This window comes from Hipposideros armiger, unplaced genomic scaffold, assembly GCF_001890085.2.
Source record: "Hipposideros armiger isolate ML-2016 unplaced genomic scaffold, ASM189008v1 scaffold_270, whole genome shotgun sequence".
Lineage (NCBI taxonomy): Eukaryota > Metazoa > Chordata > Mammalia > Chiroptera > Hipposideridae > Hipposideros > Hipposideros armiger.
The window spans coordinates 91,574-111,278 of record NW_017731620.1 but is presented as its reverse complement, the minus strand read 5'-3'; the positions used below and the strand labels follow the sequence as shown (position 1 = coordinate 111,278).

Sequence of the window (19,705 nt, the reverse complement as noted above, 5' to 3'; positions counted from 1 at the left end):
TGAGCATGTGTCATGCAGGAGCGAATGGTGTGCAGTGGTGTGTGAGAGGGTGTGCAGGGAGGATACATGTGTGTGTGAGCACATGGGGGCGAGGGGGAACGTGTGCAGGGGTTTGTGTATGAGCATGTGGGTCGTGTGTGTGTGTGACTGTGAAGGAGGGAGCAGGTGAGTGTGAGCACACGTGTGACAGGGTGTGTGGACAAGTATGAGTCACTGGGGGTCATGCATATGGGGAGGACGTGTGTGTAGCACATGAGGGTGTGTTTGGGCATATGAGTGACTATGTGCAGGGCATGAGGGTGTACTGAGGGGAAGTGGTAACCTAGAAAAAGACAAGCCTGGAAGTGAAGGGGTGCCTGGGCTCTCACCCCAGGACAACAGGTGTCATCCAGGGTGTCTGAGCAGCTGTAATCTGGCTGACACTGAATTTCAGAAGGTCCCAGTCGAGACCAGAAAACTTCCTCCTCAGTTGGGGTGACACTGCTCTTACTGAGGCCCTGGCCATCAGGGCTACCCCAGCAGCATCCCGGTGGCCCTGCTCTATGGAACGCAGCGTCCCCCTGCCAGCCCCACCCAAGGCGACGGGAATATTTTCTTGAAGTCAGTGCATCCAGTGTGACTCAAAGAATGTGACCAAAAAGAAAATACTCCAAATGTTTACCAAAAAAAAAAAAAGTTATCTTTTCCCCTTTCATCTGAGTTGCCCAGAGGAATACAGCTGCAGCTGAGTGAAATGCAGCTTTCTGCTCATGATGGATTGACAAGCAGGAGGCGGGGCAGGTAGAGGAGCAGGAGCAGGAGACGCCGTGTAGGCTCTGGGCTTGCAGCCTGTAGCCTCCCTCCTCAGGTGTACTCACACCTGTAGTCTCCTGGGGCAGGGTCCACGAAGGGCTTTGGGGAGGTACACCTGTAAGGACGTGAGGGACAGAAGTTGGGCTGTGATGCAGCAACAGCAGAGGCTTCAGCTGGTTGCATCAGAAGTTCTGGGGCTGGAATGGCCCTTCAGAGTTGTCCTCTGTTAAGGCAGGGAGACCAGGCCTTTGTCCCCAGCATCAGCCAGTCACTGGCTGGGACTGCCAAGGCTCTTCTTAGGAGGAACTGGGACGAAGCATCAGCCTCCACACTCCAGGCAGCCGGGGCGTGAGTGCTGGTCCTGGAGAAGGACTTGGTGAGCGCGACAGTGTCCACTACCTAATGCCACCCTGAGAACCGTGGCCCGAGGGGCCATCTCGGCCCTCCGCCTTCCTTGTGTTCAGCTGCATCCAGTGCTCTAGCCAGACTGCATAGGTCCTAACAGTGACCCCTTGGTGCCTCAGCTTCCTCGTCTGTAAAATAGGGATGATAGTAATACATCTGCCTCGTAGGATGTCTGTGCAAGTTCAGTGAGTTGCTTTATGTCAAGCACCTAAACAACAGCTGATGTAGTGAGCGGCTTTTATTGGGGTTGGGCTTGGTTGCTGCGCTCACGCGGCTCACAGTCTGGAGAGAGTAGACAAGTGGGAAGCTATGACAGAGCAGCCCGGGCCCAAAGCCATCACGGAGCTCTGCTCTGAGAATTTGTCCCTGCTCTTCTCCAAGACCAACCCAAACATTTCACACAGTGCTGGAAAGAATTTAGCAGCCATAACAGCCCAGGTGAGTTTCCTATGAGCCTCCCTGGCCCAGCACTGTGACTTGGGTCATTCGGTCCTGACACTGCCATAACTGGGTGACAAAACTGAGGCTCACGGAGGAGGTATAATCGACCCAGTGTCTCAAGCAGGGCCTGGTAGATGACACGGTCAGGATAACAGAAGAAAATTTAATGAAGGGATTGCTTACAGGAGCGTGGGTGGCGGTAACGGAATCCTCGGAGGTGTGCTGCTGGCTGGCGACAGCGACCAGCTCCTCCTACCGAGGGGCCTGAGGGTAGCGAAGGAAGCAGTGCCGCTGGAGGAGAGGGCCACTTGGCAGGAGCTGTGCTTGTAGGTGGGGGACATAGTGGCAGCCGCCACGTGGCCCTACAAAGAGGGAGTCCGGGCATAAATGTCTTCGCCTCTCTCTCTGCCAGCCCTCCAGTCTCCTGCAGGCTTTCCTGCTGGCTAGGCCCGACTGAAGGCCTGAAGGCAGGGAGTCCGTGGGTGGAGTGGACACAGGTGGCCTTTGGGGAAGCGAAGGGGGCCCACAGTGACTGCCCAGCACCCTGGGCTCTCATGGAGCCTGCTGTGACTGCAGCAGGGCCCCCACCTTGGTGGGCTCCTTAGGATGAGGCCATAAGGTGCCCAGCACAGGGAGTGGCCCATGTGTGGCACATGTGCAGTAAGGGGGACAGGTGTTCAACTTGATTGGTGCGGCATTTTGGGACAGGTGCTACTCGGAGATGAGAAACATGTGTAGCTGAGGCATGGCGACCTGGGAGAAGAAGCGAGTCAGACTTGGTGAACATCCGCCTGTCTCAGGTTCGCTTGGGTCTGACCCAGGTAGGGCCTTCTGTGGGAACCAGACATCAGCCTAGAAGAAGAGGAAGACACCATGCCCAGCAGATCTGCCACCCACTTTCTGTGCCTCTCCTTGACTGGTGCCTAACGTTCCCAGGTGATCCATCTGACTCAGGGTTTATGCAGAGAAGGTTCAGGAACCAGATGTCCTGCTGGGGAGAGGGTGGCTGGAGAAAGCACCAGTGGTAGCATGCAGGGAAGAGGGTGCTGCAGGGACCCAGAGCAGATGGTCTGAGAGGAGACAGACGGTGGTGGCCATCTTGGGGCCTTCTGAGCCAGGAAGCAGCAGCACAGGAGAGCTTCAGGAGCCGGGCTGGGTGTTTATAACAGGATGGGCTTCTGAGATGAGTCGGCCTGGGGGTGGGAAGGAGGATGAAAGGCCAGAGCTTCTCTAGCGGGGGTTCCCGCGACACTCACAATGACCTCTGGGGAAAATGGGCACTTCCTCATCTCTGCAGCTACTGCGCCACCCTGAAATTGATCCCTCTGTGGGGGCCATGTGAGAGAGTACAGCGGACTTCAGCCTAGTTGCTCCTTTCCTCACCTTCACCCTCCTAATCCCTCTGTGTCCCTATCTTCTCTCTTGGAGATCCCCCTCTAGTGCCTTCATTTTACAGGAGGGGGAAACTGAGGCCCAGAGAAGGAAAGGGACTTGCCTGCAGCCACATAGCCGTGGAGAGGCAGAGCCAGGAACTTCAGCTGGTTGCTCTTCTACCCCGTAACCCTGTTCCCCAGCCCCAGCCCGCCCAGACTGTGCTGGTTCATCCCAGCTTTCACTGAAGGAAAGCAGGAAAACTCACCCAGGTTGGGGGCCTGTGACATGATGCACTGCTCCCTCTGCAGAAGCTTACTTGCTCCTACTTTATAAGGAGCAAACTGCTGAATATGGATTTGCTTCCAAGTGATAGAATACCTTACTAAGTATGGCTTCAATGATAGGAGTTTGCTTTTTTTTGTAGTTTCTTTCACGGGCTCAACAATCTCTTTGAGGGCTCAGGCTGTTTCCATCCTTGTAGTCTGCAATTGTCACCTTTTTAGCTCCTGGGCCTCTTGCCTTTTGGTCATAAGATGGCTGCCTAAGCTCCACGAAGCATGATCTCACAACACAACTTCTAAAGATGAAAAACAAGAAGTCACTCTCTCAGATCTCTCTTTTTATCAGACAGTGCCTCATGTTTTCAGCCTCCACGGTCAGAGGCAGGTAGGCTGTGATGGGAATATGAAGATCCAGACAACAGTGTGCCCTGCCCACTTTGGTCATTTCTACCATCAACTGCACGTGTGGTCAGAGGTAGGATTCCAACCGGGTTCTTGGGATCCCTGGCCCTGACACTGGTGCTTTCTCCCCTGCTTCAGGCTGCTTTTCGTCACAATCTGCTGCTATGTCGAGACTGGTTCGGGTTGTCTGGATCACTGCTCATCACCTGGGGTGCAAATGGTCCAGAACTGACCCCTCCCTGCAGAGAAGCTAGGTGGCCAATGGCAGAAAGAACCCAAGGGAAGGAAGCAGAAGATGCCCAGCTAACCCAGAGCCTCAGTCCGCAGCCCTCAAAGTCCTGGCTGCCCCCAAGGCCCTCTCAGGCAAAGCAGTCCTCAGCTCCCAGATCTGCTCCATGCTGTGACTTAAAACCCATGAACTAAGTAAGCACTGAGTACTGGCTTTACAAAGGCATCTCCACCGCACAGACAAAAGAAGCCCTGTCCTAATTAGGATGTACTAAGCTGCAAGGGACAGAAACCCCACCCAAGTTGACTTAAAAACAAAGGGAATTCATTAAAACTGAATGGTCTTGGGGTAATAAAATCAGGTCCAGTTTGATCCACAATGCAAACAATATTCCCAGGAACCCACTGCACACGCCCCTTACCCAGCCCTCCCACCCCTCCCCCAGCTGTGCTTCCTTAGTTACGTCCATCGTCAGACCCACATGGTTGCAAGATGCTTGTCCACAGCTCTGGTTCCTGCATTCTCTCCTCATCGTATCTGGGGAGAAATAACCAACAGTCCTTGTCTACTAGTCACATTGGATCCCTAGGACTCTAATTGGCCCTGACTGGCCTGAGTTACCAGGGTGTCCTTAGCCATGATCAGTGGGAGCTGAGAGAGATGACTGGCGGGATCTTGGAGTGATGACCAGTGTGGGAACTGGGAGTGGTGTCAGGTGGGCTACGTTAGTTTCGGTGCTTGGGAAAGCCTCGTGGAAGAGTCGGTGTTTGCAAAATCCCAAAGGCCATGCTGGACTTGCTATAAAACAAGGCACAAGAGAAGGGCGTCCAGAGCAGAAGAGATGGGGCTGGGGGAGTCAGTCCTGCTGGGGTTGGCTGGGGCATTTGCGGAGGCCTTTGGAAAGTGGGACTGCGCCAGGTCGTGTGGGGGTGAATGGAACCACACTCCCGGAGGAGGGCATGGCAGGAGTGACCGGTCCCCATGAGGTGGGAAAATCTTGGACTGTGTCGGGGCCATCAGGGTCTTCCTGGGGGCTGCAGCGTGGCAGGGGAGGTGAAAGGGCACAGTGGAGTTCAATGCTAGGAAACAGCTTCTGGTTTTTAAAAATTAGATGTCCTTCAGAATGCTGCTGAGGGTCCCAGTCACAAGAGGAAACTCCCAGTCATAGGAACACCATGTGGCATGAACCATGTGGGAGGTCACTGTCTGACCTCTCTCCCCTCAGAATGCTTTTCTCCTCCAGGAAGTTCACCCTCTGGATCCTCTGGGCAGCCCTGAGAGTCTGGGAGGCTGCCATCGATAGTATCTATTTAGTGTTACGATTCAAGGAATTTTCTGGAACCACGTTTCTCCCAAGGCCCCTCCCAGACCTAAGAAACCTGCCCTGGTTAGTTCTGGGCTCTGGGCAGCACCTGGTACATTGTTGGCACTTCTTGGGGGACCTGTCGGAAAGAGATTGATTTTCTCCCTCCAGCAGTGTGGAAAATCCTTCCTGCTGATCCGGATAGGTTTTGGGCTGGGCTGGGGGACAGAGAAGCAGGTTGAGAACAGCCACCCCCACCCAGTGCAGGAATCCCTGTTGCAGACCCCAGCTGCTACTCTCACACACTCCCAGGACAGAGAACTCATCACCCCAGCAGCCCCCTCCAGCTCTGCTCAGCTTGGCGGGGAGGGCTGGTCTCTCAGTGAACTGGTATCTGCTGCCCTGTGATTTCCCCCGCAACTAGGGTTCCAGTCCTGCCCTCTGGACACACAGTGCCTCCCCGGACAGTAGCCAGGGCAGACCCTGCCTTCTCTAGACTGAGCAGCTCTGGCTCCTTCAGTAGATAAGGTCTTCGTCCCCATCTTCTACACATGTTCTCTTTCTGTCCATCTGTTGGGGTATAGCCCAGTTCTAAAAATCACATAGCAAAATCATCTCCTCCCACATTGTGGGCACTAAACCTCAGTTAATATGTCCTCAGATGGTTGACTTTTTGCAGTCTTTTAGTTCATATTGAACTGTGGTCATGTAAAGTTGTCAGTCTTTCTCCATCTTTCCCACTTTGTGCTTTTGCGATCATTTTTTTAAATTTTAAATTATAGGTGTTTACCACACTTTTGGCTGATTTCAACCACACGTTTTAATCTGTGGAAGTGACAAATCCTGACTGGGCCTTAAATTACATTATTCCCTGTGGGTACCCAAGCTGACTGGGGCCAGATTTCAATGGCACTCAAACAACCTTGTGCTCTCCACATGTCCTTCTTCCTGGCCACTCGCTGTATTTGATATTTCCTCATTATGCCCTCAATGCACACTCTTTCCCAAGCCTAGTCTTTTTTCCTGTTCCTTGTCTTGGTACATAGCTTCTGCATCCATCAAAGGCCTGTGAGTCACTCCTGGGCCCCCCGCAACCCACCACCAAGTATTGCTGATTTTGCTCCTTCTCTCTCCTCCACTGCCACCATCTTTGTTGGAACCACCATCGTCTCTAGCCTGGATAATAAGGATACCTTCCTGCCAGATCTCCATCTAACCACTCTTTCTCTAACCTAATTGCCACTCCATCTAGAATGATCTTTAAAGTTGTCAGTTGGACCTCATCACTTTCTTGCATGAAAACCTTCCAGTGGCACCCCTAGGCTTATGGAAAATCCAGATGCTTTCTACCTTGAGTGGCCAGGCCCACTGCCTCCCAGCCCCATGTCCCTCTCATTCTGCCCAGCCACGCCTGCATCATCCCACTACGTTTGGTCGATCCTAACTTAGCCTTCCTGTTATCTGGCTGCCAGCTTGTCTTCGTGGAGGAAGCTTCCTAGAGCTGCATAAGAACAGCCCCTCTGCAGTCAAGTTTTCTTTGCTCTCTGGTCCACTCCTTCATAGCACTCACCAATTTATAATTACATTTGGGGGTTACCAATGCCATGGCTGCTTCTGGTTTGGGTCTGCAGGGTCAGAGAAGACGGGAATAGAATCTGCTTCTGTTGTGTTCCTCCCAGGGCCTCCAGAACAAGGGTAATGCCAAACAATACACAGTAGGTGCTCAACGCAAAATGAGAGAGCAAGTGAAAGAATGTTCCACACAAAAACACACACACACTGGGTCCTTCTTTCACCTTGCACATAGTCAGCACCTTTTCCATGCTAGGCGAGTCTCTGCCAGAGGCTGGGGAAATGACGATGCATGTTCTGGCTCCGGCCTCTTAGTGTCACTGGTGGGTTCTCCAGAAGCAGAGGCTGAGATGGAGTTCCAGGTCCAAGCTGTTCATTAGGAATCGGTGAAGGATTGAGCAGAAGTGGAGCTGTGATACTGGCAGGGAAATGCTTCGGTGGGGACTCTGGAACAGGTATTGCACATCAGAGTAGCCAGAACTTGAGACCCCTGCCTTTCTCTGTCCCCAGCTACAAACCACCAGAAAAGGCTGCAGTTCTCTGCAGCTGGGACAGACCCTGAAAGATTTGATTGACTTCTGGACAGTGTGTACTGATCTCACTCCTGGTTCATGGTGTTCTGGAGCTGGCTTCCATGGGCTTGCAAGACCCAGTGTTATATATTCAGGAATTTGTGAGCTGATTGCTAATACTTTGGTAGCTTAAAATTGGCCATGGTGGGAACATTTATCTCACACTATAAAACAGGGCTTTTTGGGTGGGGGGCAGAGCTGAATTACGAGCACACCACTACCTGCAGCTATGAAGCAAGACCTTACTTGAAGGGGGGATCTGGGTTGTACATCTCTATGTCCACCACAAAGAGCTGCTGGCCTGATGGGAAATGCTGACCAATAAACAGTAATCACAGGGCCAAGGCGACAAGTACTCAAAAGCCCAGAACAGCTATGGAAACCATTGAGGGAGTCACTGACTGCCCTGGCAATCAGGGAAGGCTTTGTGGAGGAGGTGACTTTTGTTTCTGCCATGGTAGAATATTCAAAAGGTACAAAAGACAATCCCATGAAAAGTAAGCCTGTCATCTACCCAGTCATCCTGTCCACTCCAGGTGCCTTCTCCAGAAGCAGCCACTATTACCTTCTCACCTATTTACCAGAGATTTATGCACACACATACACAAATCTTTTCTCCCTCACACAAATGAACTCATGCTCTGCATACTTGTCTGCACCTTGATTTCTTCTCTTAGCCATGTACCTTGCAGATCAGCCCTCATTAGTAAGCATGGGCTGCCTCACTCCCTCTACCAGCAGCAAGACATTCCAGTTTATAGATGCATCATCATTTGCATAACCAGTCGCTATTGATGGAGCTTTAGAACCTTTTGGCCTTTTTTTTCCCATCTTTTGTTATTGGTATATATATTGAGTATTACAATTTTTATTTTTAAAAGATTTTATTGGGGAATTGGGGAAGTGGAACAGCCAAGTTGTTGTCCTTCAATCTTAGTTGTGGCGGGCGCGGCTAGCTCAGCTCCAAGTCCAGTTACCATCCGGCCGCCTATTTGCAGCTCGTGGCTGCTCAGCTCAAGGTGCCGTGTTCAACCTTAGTTGCAGGTAAGCGTAGCCCACCATCCCATGTGGGAGTCCAACTGGAAACCTTATTGCTAAGAGCATACACTCTAACCACTGAGCCATCCAGCCACGCATTGGCAGCTCAAGGTGCCATGTTCAATCTTAGTTGAGGGTGGGCGTAGCCCACCATCCCATGTGGGAGTCGACTGGAAACCTTGTTATTAGGAGCACGTGCTCTCACCTGCTGAGCCAACCTGCCGCCTGTTGGCAGCTAAGCAGCAGCTCAGCTCAGGCACAGCTCACTGGCCCATGTGGGAATTGAACTGGTGACCCTGTTGCTCAGAGCTGGCACTGTTAACCAACTGAGCCACTAGGCCAGCCCCCAGTATTACAATTTTAATAGTTTTTTCCTTTCTTTTTTTTTCTTTTCACACACACACACACACACACACACACACACACACACACACACACACACACACACACACACACACACACACACACACACATATATATATTAGTTTCAGGTGTACAAAACAATGTAATAGTTAGACATTTACACCCCTCACAAAGTGATAACTCCCTCCTCCAATGTACTACCCCTCTGACATTGTATATAGCTGTTACAATACCATTTACTCTATTCCCTGTGCTGTACTCCATGGCCTTTTGATATTTCAGGTACTTCCTCTGCGAGGCTCTTTGTTATTTCACACATGCATGAGCCTCCCCGGAGGGTACATATTCAGTAGTGGAATTGTTGGGCCAGCATCTGTGACAGTAGTAAAGATTGGCCTCCCAGATAAGGAACAGGAGGTGTAGAACTGAGAATGGCACGGGACTGGGAGTCACAAGGATAGGGCTACTGCTGGGCTTTTCCATGGAGGAGTGGCCTGTAGCTGTGGGGATCGCATCCAGTGCATTGGAGACACTCAGACTGGAAAATTAAGAGGAGTTTAAAAAGAGAGTGCTGTCTAACAATTTGTGAATGGGTGGGTAGATTGTGACATATCCATGTAATGGACCATTATTTAGCTGAGAAAAGGAATGGAGTCCTGACACATGCTACAACATGGATGAGCCATGAATACAATACAACAAATGAAGGAAACTAGATACAAAGACACACATAAATATTGTATGATTCCATTTATATGAAATGTCTAGAATAGACAAATAAATAAAGACAGAAAGTAGATTAGTGGTTTCCTGGGACTGAGAAGAAGGGAAAAACGGGGAGTGACTATTAATGGGTATGGCGTTTATTTTAGGGGGATGAAAATGTTCTAAAATTAGAGAGAGGTGATAGTTACACAACTCTGAATATTCTAAAAACCATTGAATTGTATACTTGAAGAAAGTGAATTGTACGGTGTGTGATTTATATTGCAAGAAAGCTGTTAAAAAAGAGAGAGTGCTAATAAAACAAAGGACAAAGTTAAAAGAACCCAAAGTGATGGTGCAGTACCCGTGGCTAGCAACAGTGAGGGGCCATCACTCCTGAGGCCTGAAGGTGCAGGAGGCTGGACTTCCAGAATCCTGGGGGATGGTACTGAGAGGACTTGTGACCTTTGGTAGGGAACACAGCCATGGTGTGGTGCCAGCGGGAGGAGGAACTTCTAGGACTTTTCTCCTGCCTCTCAGCTCCCTCCAGTGCTTTCCCCTGGCCAGACCCACCTGGACGTGACATGGCTGTATTCAAACCACCCCACACGCCATATGCCCTGGGTCCAATCATCCGCCAGTACGTGGTCAGGGTCCTAGAGCAAGCAAGCACGTTGCTGCAGCCCTCTAGTCCACCCTCCTGGGGCTTGGAGCAGGAGGCGGAAGTGTGGGAGTGGTCTGGAGAGACACGGAGGACACCCTGCACACTCTATGATCTGAAGTCCCTTCCTTTCTCTGAGCCTCAGTTTCCTGACCTGTGAAATGGGATGAAAATCCCCATTTTCTCAGGAGGTGTAGGAAAATCCCGTTCTGTCAGGACTCTGAAAACACTTTGTAAAGAGCAGCATGGATACAAGGCTAAGTTTCTCAGAGAGCGTCAGAAGCTGACTTAGAAATCATCTAGTTCAAACCCTTGTGTTCAAAAATGGGGAAACTGAGGCCCAGGGTAGGCATCCAGGCAATCAGCTGCAGACACAGCCAAGTCTCAACCTCAGAGACAGTCCCTACAGACAGTTTCCTCCAAGATCTTTTCTCTAACAGACTTTGTTTTTCAGAGCAGTTGGTTTACAGCAAAATTGAGCAGAAAGTACAGCGAATTCCCACATACCCCTATGCCCACATACACAAAACCTCCCTGCCCAAAAGTGTTACGCTGGTTACAACCAACATGAGATCTTTTTAGAATCATAAATCCTGCTCCTGCCTCCACTGGTTTTCCCGTCGCTCACCATAAAACCTCATCTCCAGGCCTAAGGAGACAGGACAACTGAATATAATGTGGTGGCCTAGATGGGATCCTGGAACAAAGAAAAGACATTAGGTATAAACCAAGGAAATCTGCATAAAGTATGGACTTCAGTAACTAATGCCATATTGATATTAGCTCATTAATTATAGGATTCACCACACTAACGTAAGATGTTAGTAACAGGGAACTGGATGCAGGGTTACGGGAACTCTGCACAATCGTCACAATTTTTCCGTAAATATAAAACTGTTTTAAAAAATAAAGTCCAGTAAAAAAAAACAACGAATAAGAAAAAATATTCCATTCCTTCAGCCTGGTCCATGGAGCCTGTGGGGTGGGACCCGTACCTGTGTCTGTTGCTCCCGTCACCACGCCCTAGCCTCCCGGGTTTGACCCGGCTCTCAGAAGCCTCAGGCCCGTTGACCTGCTGTTCCTCGAATGGAAGTGAAACGAGAGCTCTGGGCAGCCATGTGCTGGCCTCCTCTTGAGTTCTGCCCTCTGCGCCAATGTCATCTCCTCAGAGAGGTTATCCTCTGCCATCAAGGTCATGTAGCCTCTCCCACCTCCTCCCTCACTTCTCAGCTCCTAATCCTGTTCCACTTTCCTTTTTCTCACTTGTTTTATGACTTGAACCAGTTACTTGTTCTCTGCCCCATAGAATGAATGTGCTCTTTATAAGGGCAGCAGCTCTGTCCTCCTTTTCTTTACTGAGTACCCAGTAGTTGCATGGTGCCAGCACATAGTAGGTGCTCACTTCGTCCTCGCAGTTCCTGTGAAGGCCAGTCCCCAGGCCCGCACTGACTGACCAGCAATGACAGGTGGAAGTGAGCGGGGACTGTGGGTGGAGCTGGAGGTGAGAAGGGAGCGCAGCCTCCTCCTCACGTCACCTGAGGCCCTCAGTGGTTTTCAGACCCCAGACCAGTGCTGAGGTGAGAAGCAGAAGGAGAACTGCACTTGCTCAGGGCCTGCTGAGACCAGACACCAGACTCTGAGCCTTACGGATCTCTTTCCTCATTTTTTCCTTGTGCACTGAGGCATCTCTGCAGCACAGGATGGCAAAATGGCAGACCTCCAGCAGTCTTCTGTCACTGGACTTTAAGCTGGGACCCCACAGTGCAGCAAGGGACGGAAGATATTGACATTGATCTATACCAGCAGTTCCAAGGCCCCTCCTCCCTCATCATGGCCCTTCTCCGGAGCCTCCCAACTTCCCCTCCACCCACAATGTAGGGCTGATGTTCAGGGTGGTGGCTTGGGCCTGGGCATACACTTGTGGAACAGTTTAAATGCACCCTGTGGATGAATTTACCTTTGGGCATTTCCTGAGAGCACCTGCTGTGTGCCAGGAACTGGCAAGGTACATGGAGTCATGTCATTTAGAGCCTGCAAACCCTCCAACTGCCTAATACGGAATGACAATCCAACTCTTCAAGCATAAAGGGAACCCTAGAAGTCCCTTGGGCAGCTCAGAAGCTGGTCGGCAGCCTGGCCTCATGGGTGGGAACAGAGTGAGTCCTGCACACGCTTCCTCTGCTGCTGTCCCCTGCCTCACGCAGAAAGCATGGGGTTTACCCAGATGTCCATCTGGGTGATCAGTCCTGGCCAGGAAGGCTGTGATTACACCCAGCTTGGTGCAGACATACAGTGATCACTGACACTCTCAAAATGCAGAGTTGGCAGGGTTAACAGGCTGTCATCTGATTAAGGGCCCACACAAACACCGCCACAGTCTCAGGCCATGGGAGGCCACAGAAGAAGAGGGGGCAATGTGCAGGAGGCAGCTACCCCCGTCCAACCCAGGAGCCTGGCCTCCGGCACTGGGGTTCATTCCCAGGGTTCACCACACCAGAAACATTTGGTGTCACAACCCATGGATTTTTCACTAAACCCTTCCAGGGGCTTTTTTTCAAAAAGCAACTTTATTGAGATATAATTCACATATCATACAGTGCACTCAAAGTGTTCAACTCAACATTTTAAAAATTATTTGCAGTTGTGTGCAACGATCACTACAATTAATTTTAGATATTTTCATTACATCAAAAAGAATCCTGTACCCTTTGGAAGTCACTCCCCATTTCCCCAGTCCACTAATCTTCCATCTCTCTCTATAGATTTGCCTATTCTGGACATAGCATATAAATGCAATCATATAATATGTGACCTTTTCCAATTGGCTCTGTCACTTAGCTTAATGTCTTCAGGGTCCATCCATGTTGTCTCATGGGTCAGCACTTCCTTCCATTTTATGGCTGGGTAATATTCCATTGTATGGATAGATCACATTTTATCTGCTCATTAGTTGATGGACGTTTGGGTTGTTTCCACTTGATAGTTATCATGAAGAATGCTACTAATGAACATTGTTTTGTAAGTTTTTGTATGGACACATGTTTTCATTTCTCTGGGTATATACCTAAGAGTGGAATTGCTGTTGTCTTAGTCTGTTCTGGCTGCTATAACAAATACCATAGACTGGGTGGCATGTAAACAACAGAAATTTATTTCTCACCGTTCTGGAGGCTGGAAGTCCAAGATCAGGGTGCCAGTGTGTTCGGGTTCTGGCTTTGACCTTCTTCCTGGCTCCTAGCCTGCACACTTTTCCTGCACCCTCCCTTGGTGGGAGGGACTGGAGGAGTCTTTTGAGAGCCTTTTTCATAAGGGCACAAATCCCATCCATGAGGGCTCCACCCTCATGATTTAAGAACCTTCCCAAGGTCCTAACTACTAAAAGCATCACCTTCCTTTGAGGTTAGGATTTTAACATAAGAATTTGATAGTGTGTGGGGCTGGGGAGGAGGACAGAAACATTCAGATCATAACACTGGGTCATATGATAACTATCTTTAACACTTTGAGAAACTGCTGGGCTGCTTTCTACCGAGGGTGCAGCATTTGACATTCCCAGCAGCAGTGTGTGAGGATGTGATTTTTCCACATCCTCACCAATACTGATGTCTGAAGTTCTTCCTTTAGCCACCCTGGTTTGTGTGAGGTGATATCTCATTGTGGTTTTGATTTGCATTTCCCTGTTGGTAGTAATGTTGAGCATCTCTCCACATGATTATTGCCCATTGTTCCCATTGCATTTTTATAATTGCAAGGTATAGCTTACATGCAAAAAAGCACACACACCATCTATGTTGATTTAAAAGAATAATTATAAAACACCCATATTAAGAAACAGAACATTGTCAGAACCCCAGAAGCCGCCTGGGTGCGCCTCACCAACCAACCACAGCCCCTCGCCTCCTACCCCAGGAACAACCACTATCTCGATATTTGTGCCCCCCCTCTACTTTTCGTACTCTCTCCCTCTGTATGTGCCCCTAAACAATATAATCCAGTTTGCCCACCTTTGAACTTGATACAGAGGAAATCACTGTGGAAATCTGTTGATTGCTTCTTTCCCTCCCGGCTGTATTTCTGGGGTTGACCTCTGTGAGTGTGGCTTGCTGTAGCTGTTCATTTTCACTACCCTATAGTGTCCCATTGAGCACATAAGCCTCAGTTTATCCATTCTACCATGACAGATGGACGTCTGGACGGTGCCCAGTTTGGAGCTATGATAAACATTGCTGCTGTGAACACCTTTGAGCCCGCTTCCTGGGCATGTTCATATGTTTCTCTAGGCCGCAGATTCGGAAGTGCAATTTCTGAGTCATGGGCTTGTGCATCTTCAGCTTCCTTACACACTGCTGTTTGCAGGCGCTCCTCATCCGCGCCAACACTCAGTAGTGTCAGATTCGCTCTGGACATCCCCCAAGCACCCCTGTATTGAAGTCTCTGACGGCACTAAAATCTCAGTCAGCCAGCCCATCGTGCCTCAGAAACACCTGCCTAACTCTGCATGCATCACACCTCTGAGCCTTGCTCTTTCCTCATGCTTTTTAGGCTAAGGAAGAAAGATGGCTATACATTGGACAGCCAAAAAGGACATCTGTGTTATTTGGGCGGCTAATCATCAGTACCAGCTGTAAGTGCGTGTAGGTTATGTGAGGGTGCCAGCACACAGTAGGTGCTCTGTCATACTAGGTGTCCTAATACTAGAGCAGTCAACCAACTGGAATCTCTGTCTCCGAACATTCTGGATGCTTGTGGCATCGCTGGCTCATTTGATTGCAGGTACTGTGGTTGAAACACAGGGTCCCCCCCTTCTTGTTGAGTATATTGACCAAGCTCTGGTCACCTCTTCGTGGAAGTGGAGCAATTGGGGTTGGGAGGATCCTGAATACAGACCCATCCTAGGAGACAGGGACCTTATCTTGTCATTTCTGTATCCCCAGCACCCGCACAGGCCCAGGCCCTGGCCTAGAAGCAGAACTAACAACTTTTTTTCAAATGTCTGATTCTGTTCTGGAACTCTGACTTTTGCCAGAAAAGATAAAATTGCCTTCACTCTATATTTCATTGAAGGTAACAGACTCAGAGAAGAGGTGTGACAATCCAAGGGCACAGAGCTAGTGGGAAGCCACCAAGCGCTTGATTCACACACCTCGGCGATGAGACCCTTGCCTCTGAATGCCTCACCCACCAGTCTGCCCCCTCTAGGAGTTAGCTGAGCCTCAGTTTTTCCCCTCAAATGGAATCACACTAACCTCATGGAGTTAAATAAGATGCCATACAGAAAAGCATGGACCCAGTGCGTGTATAGGTGATTGATAAACGTTCAGTCATCCATTCCTTCACTTATTCTTTTAGTGTACAATAGGCGAAGGTAATTTGACCTTCTAGATGAAGGACCATGATAATGCTCATTCACTATGACTCAGAAACTATGATCACTAATACATCCCCCTCCCAGTGCTTGGTACACAGTGGGAGCTTAATAAATGTCTATTAAGATGAAATCAGGCTGAAAGTAATGAGGAAGGAAGAGAAGCTTCAGTTACAAATATACTTGCTTCCATATTCCATCTAGTTAAAAAGAAATATAGAAAGAAAGGAGGAGAGAAAGAAAAAGAAAGAAGGAAGGGAGGGAAGGAGGGGAAGAAAAGATTAAAAAAAAAAAACTTAAATATCCTGTACTATGGGGAGGGGGCGGGGCTGGTAAGTGCTGCCTTCTTTTATTGCTGGGATATTTCAAAGCTGGGGTTAGCAAAATATGGCCCCTGGGTCATCTTTGGCCCACTGCCTATACATGTAAAAAAGAGTAAATGAAAACAAGTCATTAGTTCTGCCTGTCCTTGAACTTCATATCAATGGAATCATAGAGTATGTTCTCTTTTGTGTCTAACTTTTTTCACTCAACACTACATTCTAGAGCTCTATTCTTGTATGTATTAGTAGTTCATTCTTTTTCATTGTTGTCTAGTATTTCATTGTATAATTATAATTAATTACTATTTATTCTGCATATAGGGAAACTGCAGACAGAGGGCTAAAGTAAGTTGCCCAAGAACACAGCAGGTTCATGTTAGATCTGGGATTTACACCCATGGCCCAGAATCTGTGCATCTCCCCCCTGTACAGTGCTGCCTCTCATGCTATGTTGATGGAAGCCCAAGGGGTATTGGGAGCTCAGGAGAAGGGGCACAGCACTGGCCTAGGAGTCAGGGAAAGCTGCCAGGGAAGCTTAAGTCACAGCCATGATTGCCAGACTTAGATGTTCACACGGTCTGGCAGGAGTCCTACGTGATGAAAGCAGATGACCTCTTAAAAACCATAGCTTCATGTTAGGGAGGTCATAGGGAGCAGTGAGGACTATGGAAAATTGAAGGATACCAACTTGTGAAGAAGACAGCTGCTGGTACAGGTCCAAGTATTGCTGCCATGTGACAATTGTGAGATTGTGGTGAGCCAGAACACAGCAGGGCTCCCGGGCTGGCATTTGCAGGCAGCTTCTATGCCAGCAGGTCAGCGCCCGGCTGCCCCAGTTATTAAATCATTTGAATATCACCCCAGAGTTGCCACACGCCTTTTCTGTTTGCCAAAAATAAAACATGAAAGTCTACCTGTTAAAGTCTCCTGGTGTTTAAATGTTGGTTCAGAAATTATTTTACACCTGTGCAGGCCAAAGAGAACCTATGTGTGCAGTGGACCGGCCTGAGCTGGTCTAAGAATCAGTCTGAGGGCACCATAGGAGTTGGGAGACAAGGAAAGCAAGTTAGTTCCGGGTGAAAGGCACAGCACAAGGGCTAGACATGACAGGGATTCGAATCCAGGCCCGAGTTTCTGTCCCAAAAAGGAAAAATCAAACCCTGCTGGGTGGGACAGAGGGTGGGCCAGGCCAAGGGCTGCATGTGCAGTGACTGCGCTGAGCTCTCTCCCACCCCCCGCAGATCCTGGAGGAGAACATGAAGCTGGAGTGTAAGTGCCACGGCGTGTCGGGCTCCTGCACCACCAAGACGTGCTGGACCACGCTGCCACAGTTCCGGGAGCTGGGCTACGTGCTCAAGGACAAGTACAACGAAGCCGTTCACGTGGAGCCCGTGCGTGCCAGCCGCAACAAGCGGCCCACCTTCCTGAAGATCAAGAAGCCACTGTCATATCGCAAACCCATGGACACGGACCTGGTGTACATCGAGAAGTCACCCAACTACTGCGAAGAGGACCCGGTGACGGGCAGCGTGGGCACACAGGGCCGCGCCTGCAACAAGACAGCCCCCCAGGCGAGTGGCTGTGACCTCATGTGCTGTGGCCGTGGCTACAACACCCACCAGTATGCCCGTGTGTGGCAGTGCAACTGCAAATTCCACTGGTGCTGCTATGTCAAGTGCAACACCTGCAGCGAGCGCACAGAGGTGTACACGTGCAAGTGAGCCCCGCGACTGCACCCGTCCTGCCTCAGGTGGGTCCGGGGACAGCCTCCAGCTGCCAGCTAGACTGTGGGCAGGGAGGACCAGTTTCCAAGCTGCAGTCACTCAGGCAGGTCGCTTCCCAGATCCCAGGGACCTGCCAGCAGGAACGCTGAGCTTGTCTCTTCTGCTGTCGGGGCGTCTCTCCGGGGTGTCCTGGGCTCCTGTGGGAAGGAGCCCTCCAGAGCCCTTGAGGGTTCTGTCCCCAGCAGTGCTGCTCCACCCTCCCCCAGATGCCGCCTCCTCCTGGACTGCAGCAGAGCCTCTCACAGCAGGAACCCTGGATCCGTGGGCCTCACATAGCAATATTTAACAATTTATTCTGATAAAAATAATATTAATTTATTTAATTAAAAGAATCCTTCCACCTCATCGGGATCCGTTTTCTGCAATCAAAGTGGACTGACTGTTTGCTTTCCTTGCAGGATGATTTTGTCGCTAGGACAAGGAGCCAAGTAGAACTGTACATAATTATTCTTTATGCAGGTATTTCTACTAGTTGATTTTGCAAGTTGCCCTTGCTGCACTAGATGTCTAAGTACAAGAGCAGATTATATATATATAGATAGATAGATATATCTCTATCTATCTATCTATATATACACATACACACACACACACACACACACACACACACACACACACACACACAAAGACCCACACTGTTGTTTTTGTTTTTGTTTTCTGTTTGCTGCTACTTATCCAGAAATTTAAGCTGATCCAGAATTGGAGACGTTTTTCAGAATATGTTTCCCACCCTTTAGTCCTCTCCCACTCAAACCAGAAAAATCCAGTTTGGAAAATATAGAAGGAGGAAAGATAATAATAAATCTCCCAGCAGTTTCCATCTTTTGGAAAGTGAGCCACTGGATAAGAGAATATTTTGTAAGAGACTATTTTTATATGAATGTTTTATTTATATTGAGTTTGGCTGTATCATTCCATGACCTGTGCTTCTTCTCAATTCCGGTACTTGTTTTGGGATAAGGAAGGGCAAGTAAGGCCTGGGTGTCGTCAGACACCATAAGAACCCTCACACAGCTGGGATTTGGAGTCCTGTTGGCCCAGTGGGCAAAGGCGGCCCCTGGAAGCCTGGGCCGCCGTGTCATCGCTGTTACCTGGGCCAGGAACTGGCTCCTCAGCCTCAGCCTGTTCAGCTCAGGTCTTGGGAGCAAGATCACTGAGTGGTGACCTCATGAGCAGCCATGTGGTGAACAGGTCTGCCCTCAGCATTGCCTGACTATCACGGGGACTCAGTCATCGCCACTCTGCAGAAGCCAGCTCAGGGAGCCTACTCCTCACCACAACGTCCCTGCTGCTGCCCTGTGGCACACCCACACCCACCCCCCAGATAGGGGGTGAGGTGCAGTCCTTAGCTATAGAGCAGGAAAGCTAGAGTGAGGGGTCCCATCAGCAGCAGGGCCCAGCAGGGCTTCCTAAATGTCATAGTCCCAAGGGCAGACTGTCAGAGAGAAGTGTGGACGAGGCCCCTCTGCTCTGGTCCACATACGTCCAATGCCTCTCAACCTGGAAAGCTTTCCTCCGGGAGACTATGGGTGTGCTGTGACTGCCTGCATTCCTGTGTGTGTGTGTGTGTGTGTGTGTGTGTGTGTGTGTGTGTGTGTGTGACTTGAGGGATTCTTTAGGTAGTTATGTGACTTTGCGCCTTCAAGTACTTCTGGGGTGCTGATGTGTGTATGTCTTGTGTGTTCCTGTGTGTACCCAACTCTCTCTGTATCTCTCTCCACTTGTGTGCCTGAGAGATTTGGGGTGGTGTGTGCATATGGATGTGTGGCTGTGCATCTGCTGGTCCCCAGGTGTCTGCTTGCGGGAAAGGGCTTGTGGTGTGAGGCAGGCTGCAGAGACCTTTGGCAATTGTGTTGAGCCAAGAGATGGCACCTCTGAATGCTCTGCCCACAGACACTGGTGAAACTCAGGTACCTCTGAGACCACAGTCCCAAGGCCCCATGCACTGGGAGCCCTTCAGTGTCTAGGCTGTGTCGGACACCCAGTACCAGCACTGGGCCTGGATCACAGCATGGACAAATAAAATGGCTAGACAGTTTGTTGATATTTTCCCTTGGACCATTTTTTTCTTTTTTGCTTGGTTGTCAGGATGGGT

The 19,705-nt window shown here is 49.8% G+C and overlaps 1 protein-coding gene across 2 annotated transcripts in view; it reads left to right on the top strand.

The window, feature by feature from the left end:
* The window catches only part of WNT7A (Wnt family member 7A), a 63,813-nt gene extending 45,620 nt beyond the window's left edge, over positions 1-18,193 (top strand). For both annotated transcript variants that reach the window (XM_019656923.1, XM_019656924.1), the window contains exon 4: positions 17,068-18,193. In XM_019656923.1, coding sequence (XP_019512468.1) covers positions 17,068-17,547 — 480 coding nt within the window. In that variant the 3' untranslated portion in view covers positions 17,548-18,193. The remainder of the gene's footprint in view (positions 1-17,067) is intronic.
* The last annotated feature ends 1,512 nt before the right edge of the window (positions 18,194-19,705 follow it).